This window comes from Sinocyclocheilus rhinocerous, unplaced genomic scaffold (assembly GCF_001515625.1).
Source record: "Sinocyclocheilus rhinocerous isolate Xijiao unplaced genomic scaffold, SAMN03320098_v1.1 scaffold567, whole genome shotgun sequence".
In the NCBI taxonomy this organism is placed as follows: domain Eukaryota; kingdom Metazoa; phylum Chordata; class Actinopteri; order Cypriniformes; family Cyprinidae; genus Sinocyclocheilus; species Sinocyclocheilus rhinocerous.
The window spans coordinates 231361-242045 of NW_015649134.1; the positions used below are offsets into that span (position 1 = coordinate 231361).

Below are 10685 nucleotides of genomic sequence, written 5' to 3' on the forward strand. Positions count from 1 at the left end.
TTACAGTCTGTGAGTCAGAACAGCCGGCATTGTAGTCTACTCTACCAGGATCAGGAAACAGTCCTCCATAAAATGCGCTGGACACATTGTACTGTACACATTGTAAAATTTGGCATGTACTGTACCTGATATGATTCCAAAATAATCGATATTGAATCAAATCGAATCGAATTGGTAATTGAATCGAATCGCAAGTTTGTGAATGAGAATCGAATCGTGAAATTTGTCAAATCCCAGCCCTACTAATTATTCTAACTGAATGTATCGATAAAATTTAAGAATTTGACGTCAATGGTGACACGAACATTTAGTAAGGTTAGGAAAATATTTCCCTTTATAAAGTTAAAAAGTGTCCTAGAAATCAATTTAAGGCAAATATCACAAATATGCTGATTAAAGTAAGACCTGATAGAGCACTGATGAGACTATAGCTTCAGAATGGATTACATTTACACCAAAAAAAGTACCAAGCACATGTCAAGGCTTAAAGGGGTCATATGATGCTGCTAAAAAGAACATTATTTTGTGTATTTGGTGTAATGAAATGTGTTTATGCGGTTTAAAGTAAAAAAAACACATTATTTTCCACATACTGTACATTATTGTTTCTCCTCTATGCCCCGCCTTTTTGAAACGCGTCGATTTTTACAAAGCTCATCGGTCTGAAAAAGCGAGGTGTGCTGTGATTGGCCAGGAGCCCTGCCTAAGGGGTTAATCTCGTCAACGTCAGTGAGCCAGTAAGCGTCCAGCATGCTTGATGTGCCTAAATCATGTGCTGGTGATTGGCTCTCGTGAGGCGTCAAGGAAAACGTGTGTTACGTGACCATTCACACTGTAGCATCATGCTACATAAGACAATTTATAAAATTTAAACTATGTTTTTACTCAAAACTCACTTTAAACCACCATTGAGTGTTTGTAATAACCTCCGATCTAATGAGGGTTTTGGTCATATAATGTTGCAGAAATATGTTATTTGTAGCCTTTTATATCAAGTTAATCGCTACACCTGCTTAGCATTTATCATGTAATGTTAAACACACTGTATTGTTATATAAATAGGCAGAATCTTATGAAAATCACATACAAATCATATATTGTCGTAATCGCGTGTTTCTAAGCTTCATGTTTCATCCCTGTAAATGTTTTTCTGGAGGTGTAATGCACGTTCGTCACTGGAGACAGGGCGGGTTATGATAATGGTAATATGATTGACATATGAGCAGCGAATGATCTTCCTCTGAGTCAGAACAGCGATCGCGGAAGAGAAAACACAGGCAGACAGCACTAGAAACAGCTAATGCTCATCAGATTGCTTAAATCAGTGGAAAGTGAATAGAAATGATGATTCTGTCTAAGCTATGCGTTTTAAAACAAAAACAAAAACTGCTGAGTGATTTAAAGATCTTAAGCATGCAGCAGTGATCCTCACATACTGACTTAAAACTGTTCATTCTGCACTGAAAACTATTTGAACTTTATTAAAACTATTTGCACTGATTTATTGTGTTGGTTACATTTTGTTCCTTTGTGCAGTGGCACAGGAGATGAGTCATTGAGTCTGTAAAAACCTGAACAAACTGAAAAAAAAAAAAAAGTTTTATGAGGTAATGTGTTTTTTTTTAATTTTTTTTAATTTTTTAAGGTAATGTAATCTTGTTAAAATGGATTTCAAAAAATTGGTATCGGAAAAAGTATCTTTCAGGAACTGGTATCGGTATCGGTACCAATCTCAAAATTTTTTGAGCAATACCCAGCCCTAGGTACATAAAACTTCAGTGTTGTGTCCTAGATTTATATAGGTGTAATAGTTTTCAAAACTATAACAACACATAAACAACAAGGGTGGTAACATGTAGTATAAACTACATGATGACACAGAAAATCATATAACCTGAGAGTACTAAATTCCCATGAAGCCTGAACAGTCATGAAGTCTTTGGTGTAGTCTGTTTCCTTTTGAGTCCATTTTTAGTGCAGTTTTACTCAGATGACTTTGTCTTCATGAAGCTCTTTCATTAATTTTTGTTGCGACGCTCTACATCAGGGTACTGCTTATGTAGATGTTGTAGCATACGCATATTCCTGCAACACAAGTCAAGTCAAGTTTATTTGTACAGCGCTTTTCACGATACAAATCATTGCAAAGCAACTTTACAGCAAATTAAGTTTCTACAATATTTAGTGGTAGCTTATCAGTGATATATTCACACGTTATAGAAACGAAGATGATGGTGTATAAAATAGATTTTAAGATAAAAAAATAGACGATAAAGAATTAACTTGACGAAGCTCAAACTCAAAACACACGGCAGCAACAAACAGCTGCTGTGTGACAACAAAGAAACAGCAGACCAGCAGCATTCATGCATAGGCTCCATTTTTTAATTTTATTAGACTTCTGTTGATCATATAGTGGTTTTACTTATTGCATTAAACTTCTGGTGATTTTATAGTGTTTTTCTGATCCTAGTCTTAAATGATCTGACACCTATGGACCAGTAAGGTGGGGATAAAACTACTGATAAGGGAAAACTTATGAGCAAGTCCCTGGGCTCCTCACTGGTCTGTGTGTCCTAGTTTGTCCCTGTAGGTATTGTGCACACTGTTTAGTGTGAGACATGAGTTCCTTATGCACAACCAAAATACATATATTTCCAAAAATTCCTAAAATAATGCAATTGCTACATTTCTATCCTCTAATGAAACATCAGTCCTAGTAGACATCATAACAGAGGATGGGTGACTGAATGGAATATTCTGTAGTATAACATTTATGGCTGTGAGTGTACTTAAAGGGGTCATATGATGCGATTTCAAGTTTTCCTTTCTCTTTGGAGTGTTATAAGCTCTTGGTGCATAAAGAAGATCTGTAAAGTTGCAAAGACTAAAGTCTCAAATCCAAAGAGATATTCTTTATAAAAGTTAAGAAGTCAGCCACGCCTACCTAAAACGCCTCGTTCTAACACGCCCCCACATATCTACATCACTATGTGGAAATATTAGCATAATGCACAATAATGTACAGTATTTGAAAAATAATGTGTTTTTTGAACATTAAAGCATGTCAACATATTCTGTTACACCAAATACACCAAATAATTATCTTTAAAATAGCATCATATGACCCCTTTAAAGGATGCTGCTGCAATGTTTGCTCTTGCCTTGACAACAGAGGTTCTTTCCCAAATAGCCAGTTTGCCTAAGTTATTTTGTAAAGTTTAATTCGACCATGTAAGGTTTATGAAGGACAATGCATTTCTGTAATCTGATGAAAGCCCATCAAACCACACACGGACCAGTGGTCCGTTATCATCTAATACCTTCTCCGTAGTGTCAGCTATTCCACTGTATGCTGCAGCTGACTGACAAAACCTTTCAGTGTACTCACTTACAGTTTCATCCTTCTTCTGTATACAGTAACTAGTGATCTTTGACCAGACCACTTTTGGTCCAACAATGCTCTTCAACACTCTCAGAACTCCCTCTCTCAATTAATCTTTGTTGGCATGTTGAAACTCAGAATTATTTAAAGCACTTTCAAAACCATTGAATTCTGATTTTATCAAGATCTGTGACATTAGCTGGGTGACTTCAGCTAGGGACATATCATAGAGCTGCATATTCTTAGACAACTCTCTCTTGAACTGAGAAAAATTTCTATGCACTAATGGTAAACTCTCAGCAAGTCCTTCTATGGCTTCAGGACCTACAGTGGGGAATATATTTATTTGATCCTTCTGATTTTGTAAGTTTGCCCACATACAAAGAAATGAAGGGTCTGTAATTTTTACGATTGGGTTATTTTAACGTATAGAAACAGAATACCAACCAGAAAATCCAGAAAAAACACATTATATAAAGGTTAGAAATTGATTTGCTTTTCAGTGATAGAAATAAATATTTGATCCCCAAGCAAAACATGACTTAGTACTTGGCACAGAAGCCCTTGTTGGCAAGGACAGAGGTAAAATGCTTTTTTGTAGTTGGTCACCAGGTTTGCACACATCTCAGGAGAGATTTTGATCCACTCCTCTTTACAGATCCTCTCTAAATCCTTAAGGTTTCTTGGCTGTCGTTTGGCAACTCGAAGTTTCAGCTCCCTCCACAGATTTTCTATAGGATTGAGGTCTGGAGACTGGCTAGGCCACTCCATGACCTTAATGTGCTTCTTCTTGAGCCACTCCTTTTTTGCCTTGGTGGTATGTTTCAGGTTATTGTCATGCTGGAAGACCCATCCATGACCCATCTTCAGTGTTCTGGCTGAGGGAAGGAGGTTCTCGTCCAAGATTTTACAGTACATGTACACGGGGCGTCCATTTGCCCCTGAATGTGGTGAAGTCGCCCTGTCCCCTTAGCAGAAAAACAGCCCCAAAGCATAATGTTTCCACCTACGTGCTTGACTGTAGGGATGGTGTTCTTGGGGTAATAGTCAGCATTTCTCTCCCTCCAAACTAGGGCTGGGCCAGAATATTCAATTATTAGAATATTCGTTCGGTGGGTTGGCATTCGATTTTCAATTTTGAGATTCGACTATTCTATTTTTTTTTTCCCAACACCTGGCATCCCCTGCGAAACGGTTCTCATTCGCGCTTGAATATGAATTGCCCATGAGTGAACGTCATGAACGTCATGATTCAGTTCATCTGGAAGAGAAGACAAAACCGACCCCCACCATCATTTTGATTTTTTTATAGTAATAAAAATCATTTAGTTCAGTAAAAGAACAGACACTACAAATAAAATTTGAACGCAGCTGCTCAATGCAGCGTGCCGAACGACAGTCGCATCACAGATCAGATTTCATTTATCCAGTGAGGAGAGTGAGTCGAGCTGACTGACAAGAAGAGTGGGGTGAGACAGACAAGACGATCGCAGATGATTTAGTTTCGAAACTAAATGCAAAAGCGCCTGTTTGGCAGTATTTTGGATTTTGAAAAGCCTGTTGACTTTTGGTGATTTTGGAAGTTTTTTTAAACATTTGTTTCTTTTTTTAATTGGTTCCACATTGATTTTTTACTTTATTTGACATCAAGGTGTATGCCGTGCCTCCAAGCTTTCTTATTCGTTTTGCTAATAAACTTTCTACGTTTCTTATTTATTTGGTTATATATTATACATGTTTACTTATTTCCAGTTTTTTATAGGCTACCTATTTAAACTTTATGTAAGTTATTTGTTATTTTATATTAGGCATAGCCTGCCCTATAGCATGGTCTATTTTTATTAGTTTTTGTTGTTGCATTCAAGCAATTGACGCCGAATTGCCGCTATGTGAAAGTAAAATGCGCACGCCGCTTTTGCAAGCTATTTAAAAGCGAAGGAAAGCGAGGAAAAGAGGAAACGCCCCTGCCCCCATGGTGATGTCACACGTCGATTAACCGGTGGGAAAATTTACTCACCGTCACAACCCTAGAACCAACTTAATGACCAGTAATGGCATAAAATGGAGCACATTGCTTTTACAATTTTTGTTCCCCAGATGCATTTAGAGGACATTTACTTACATAAATTCATAATTAAGGAATATTAATCAAGCAACAATGTTTTTAAGAAGAAGAAAAAAACTATTCAATGATCTTGACTGGATAAGAGAACATTAACACAAAGTTAGACCTGCAAAACAATGTAACAGACAGCATCAAATCAATTTTTTGTATTAATATAATATTCTATTTTTAGCTAGCAGTACAGATAAACCCCTTAAATTAAAACTAATTGTCAATGAATTCAATTCTTTCTTTCTTTTTTTCTAAAAGCAGGCCCTACTACACTTCTCTACAGGCCATATTTGGTCTGTGGGCCATGTGTTTGATTTATATTGTTTTGTTTTGCCTTTATAGATCGTGGCTCATGCACTCCAGTGCACTCACTATGTCATACTCTGGCACTTGGCTAGGGTCTCGGAGGGCAGTGCCAGTAAGGTACAACACACACATACACGCCCAGACCTGTGTTGAGACTGTCATTTGTGAGCGTTTAGTCACACTCTCGTCCTGTTTCAGGATGATATGGTGCTGTTGCGGAGACAAGTGAGAGCCTTCTGTATGATGTGTCAGAGGTACCTGAATAGCATCAGCACTGTTGTCAAAGAACAGGTGAGTCTGACCTCCCACACCAAGCCCCTACAGCCATTCATGTATAGGGGATTCTCGGAAAATGAACGGTGTGCTTTTGTGTGTTGCAGGCCTTCACCATTCTCTGCGATGCACTCCTGATCTTCAGTTATCAGATTGTAGCGTCGGGGCGGGAAGCTTTAGAGCCCTTGGTGTTTAGTCCAGATGCAGCTAGGTCAGTCCATGACCTTAATGTGCTTCTTCTTGAGCCACTCCTTTGTTGCCTTTTTTAAAAAATTTTTTTTTACTTATTTCACTCACTGAAATGCAAATCAATTTCTAACCTTTATATAATGTGTTTTTTTCTGGATTCTTTGGTTGATATTCTGTCTCTATCCGTTAAAATAAAGCTACCATAAAAATTAAAGACCCTTCATTTCTTTGTAAGTGGGCAAACTTACAAAATCAGCAGGGGATCAAATAAATATTTTCCCCACTGTACAGCTGTATTGACTGCTTGTAACTGTGGTATGGGGGTTGCAGATGGAACAGTGTCAACCCCTTCTGCCCTATTCTGAGCCTTTTGTCTTGCTCCACAAACTTCAACTGCATTTACATTTTTATCCATCAATCCAGTATTGCTATTGTCCTCTAGTCTACAAAAAGACAGTAAATCACGTACTGGTAAAACATTTATAGCCTGAATGCACTGTAAGTCGCTTTGGATAAAATTAATTTAATAAAATAAAATAAAATCTGGATAGCTTTCATCTGACTGTTGGTCTTTTGAGTCACTTTTGTTTGAGGCCTTGTTATGGCCCACCTTTTTCGTGAGACAGGCCACTCTAATTTGTAGTTGTTTGTTGTGTTCTGTTAATTTAGCAATACACTGAGCTTGTTCTTGTGCTAAGGATAAAGTAAATTCTCTGTGGCAGCAGATAATGTCTTTAATGTTTTTCTTTCTGATACATGCCCCAAGTACCTTTTTGCATTCTTCAATTGACCATACTTTTTCTGGATCAATACCAAATTTCTTCGTCAAATCCAATCTGACTGACTCGGTCACTATTGAGTTCATGTGCTTTCCTAAGAATGATTTGAACTCACTGTCCATAAAGTCGTGGCTAGTCCACCTTTCTCAGTTGTTGGAATCAGCCTAGCATTCCTTCTCAACATTTTGTAATGTCTTTATAGAACAGGACACTTCCAACACCTCCCTGACAGGCAGAGGATACACTTGTTAAAACAGAACAACTGTTGTTAACCTTCCCTGGCAAAGCAGAGGATACACCAGTAATGTCTCTGACAAAGCAGAGGATAACCTAGTTAATACACATCATAATGTATTCAAACCCTGCAGCTGTTGGTTAAAGGGGTCATATGATGCTGCTAAAAAGAACATTATTTTGTGTATTTGGTGTAATGAAATGTGTTTATGCGGTTTAAAGTAAAAAAAACACATTATTTTCCACATACTGTACATTACTGTTTCTCCTCTATGCCCCGCCTTTCTGAAACGCGTCGATTTTTACAAAGCTCATCAGCCGTTTTAGGGGGGTGTGGCTGACTCTTAACTTTTATAAAGAATATCTCTTTGGATTTGAGACTTTAGTCTTTGCAACTTTACAGATCTTCTTTATGCACCAAGAGCTTGTAACACTCCAAAGAGAAAGGAAAAAATGAAATTGCATCATATGACCCCTTTAACACTTCTCTGACGGCGCAGAAGATAACCACATTTACTGGTCTGTAGTGTTTCTTTGGATAGAGTAACACTCACCAAATCGTTTTTGAGATGAAAAAAGAATCTGGAATTCAGTCTGGAACAATGTCAGGTGAGAAGCTCTATCCGGGTCCTCGGCATCAAAACTGTTGGAAACTCAGAAGCGAATACCAGGAGACTCTTGGGTATCTTCAGCAGGATTCTTTATTGAGAACACACTGCGTGGTGCTGCAGTCATCAAAAGTGTGACTAAGGCAGGCGTACATAGTATTTTATAGGCATTCAGTGAGCAGTCCTGAAAGGTGTTGACCTAACACATAGCCTCAGAAGTGACCACTTAAAGAAAACATCTAATCAACCCCCTGACTGAGAGCTTCAGCAAACCTACTCCCCAAAGATAACAGTACCCAAATGGTTTAAAGGGGTCATCGGATGCCCATTTTGCACAAGTTGATATGATTCTTTAGGGTCTTAATTAAAAGTCTATAACATACTTTGGTTAAAATTTCTCAATGTTGGTGTAAAAAACACCTTTTTAAACCTGTCAAAATCAGCTCTGTTTTTATCAAGTTTTTATAATTATAGGATAGATGTGTACACACACTTCTAACATACATTTATGTTCAAACAACTTAAAAAGTGAATTTTGCATCCGATGACCCCTTTAAGCTGCACCTGGCCACGAGAACTAAAGATGTGTAAGCATTCACATGTAGTTAACTCTCAGTATGAAGATCAGAGACTTGCAGAACCCCCTCACTGGAAACTATATTGAATTTAATCAGTAAACAGATGCCATCATGTTCACCTTGAATGCCCAATACAATATAGGTCACCTTAGTTTTAAATATGATGTTATGTCAGGATGTAGAATCAGCAGATCTTAAACAGATTCTTAAATTTGTATTCCCACAATATCTTGTGTACAACTAAACAAACACTCTTACAGAAGCTGGGTAAGCACCGCCCGTCCTTTTTTCTTGTGCGTGGTGTGTCAACCAGGTCTGATGGCATACACGTCATAACATGGCGGTGATGCCGCTTAGCAAATTCATTACATTCAACCCCTGGGACACTGGAGTTTAACAAGATCCGGTTGTCTTATGCTTATGTGCTTAATGCTGGTGAGTTACTATCATAATATATGTATGCTTAAGTAGTTTGGCTGCAGTGGTTCTGTCAAATGACATAGTAATTTCCTACTATGAGACACTGTGTTTAGGGCTATTGGCTCTTAGTCCGCTGAGCACCCTTCACAGTAACAGGCCATGATTTGATACATTCACTATAGCTATCTGCTATCTGACGTGATATTGAGAAATCATTATCGAAAGGGAACGTCTTTGTTTACTGATGTATCCTCGGTTCCCTGAAATGAGAGAATGAGACATTGTGATCATGCTGTGATATTTCTGCTCAGGGTTTTTCGTAACTTGGTTATTCATTCAAAAAAATTTAAGAAAACGAAGTTCAGCACTACCTTTATATTGGAGGGTGTGGCCGTCCCAAATTTGCATGCTTGACCGTCATTGGCTATTGGAAAGCAATAGCGTGATTCAATCAAGCTCCAGTATTTCTTGGAGAAAGGTGTTTACCCACAGCACACTCATGTAAGTGAGGTTACACGAGTAACCGGAGACGTTATAGTCTTATAGAACATTTAATATTGTTTAATAAATTTTTTGCACATTTGTAAAATTACCAGCTTCTCGGATAGCTCCAACCTATGTTTACTTTTGATACTTTTTTGTGATAATATTTCAGAATCAGATTCAAAATAATTTAATTAAACCACTTTAATAATACACCACAGCTCTTTGTTTCTCTACTTTCTACATTTTAGACCTGCAAATGGTCATATAATTGGGTTTTTCTTATGTTCTTTTATCAGTTTCCTTATGAAAATGGATGCAGAGCTGCTTCACTCCCCTGTGGTTGGTCTGGCGGAGGAGGAGGAGGTGGACTTGACTGACTGGAACCTTCCACTGGCCTTTATGAAGAAACGCCACACAGAGAAGATTGAGGGATCCAAAGCTTTGGCTCAGAGCTGGAGAATGAAAGACAGGGTGAGAGAGAGTCTTTTAATGTTATCTTTAGTAGTGGTGACCTATATATCGCCAAGGCCGATATATCAGTCGATATTTGATATTTTTCAAATATCGGCATCGGCTGATAAGTTTTTCTGTTTGGACGATGTGCTCGAGGTTGGAGTTTTATTTTGATGGCATTGAGAATGGCAGCACCTGCGCACACAGCGCTCACCATTCTCTCTCCTCATTGTTTGCTGTCGCAGTTTAACAGTTCTGTCTGATACGGATAGAAGTCTGTCTAATAATCAGATAGAACTGTTAAACAAAGGAGGTAAACAAAAAAATATTATAACAATTACATTTATATTATTAGGCAAACATTATAATACTCTCTCATTTACCATCATCAATCAGCAAATAAGCATTTATATAATTTAAACAAATCTATGATTGTCTAATAAACATTTAATATCACAAACCTTGCAAACTTAGTCGAATCCAGCTGTGAGAGCGTGTGAAGTGTGCATTTGTATCCAGCATGATCATGTGTACTCTGCGTGACGGTTGGTCCGTGCAAATTGAATGCGGACAGGAGGAGAATTCCGCTTCACACACACACACACATACATATATATACATACAGTGCTGCTTGAAAGTTTGTGAACCCTTTAGAATTGACTATATTTCTGCATAAATATAACCCAAAAATCATCAGATTTTCATGCAAGTCCTGAAAGTTGACAGAGAACCCAATCAAACAAATGAGATAGATATATATACTTTGTCATTTATTTATTCAGGAAAATTATCCAATATTACATATCTGTGAGCGGCAAAAGTATGTGAATCTCTAGGATTAGCTGTTAATTTGAAGGT

The 10685-nt window shown here is 37.7% G+C and overlaps 1 protein-coding gene across 1 annotated transcript in view; it reads left to right on the forward strand.

Moving 5' to 3' along the window:
* The window catches only part of rptor (regulatory associated protein of MTOR, complex 1), a 304247-nt gene that overhangs the window by 4468 nt on the left and 289094 nt on the right, over positions 1-10685 (forward strand). The window contains exon 2 of the mRNA XM_016515002.1: positions 9671-9845. Within this exon, the coding sequence (XP_016370488.1) occupies positions 9678-9845 (168 nt within the window). The 5' untranslated portion in view covers positions 9671-9677. The remainder of the gene's footprint in view (positions 1-9670; positions 9846-10685) is intronic.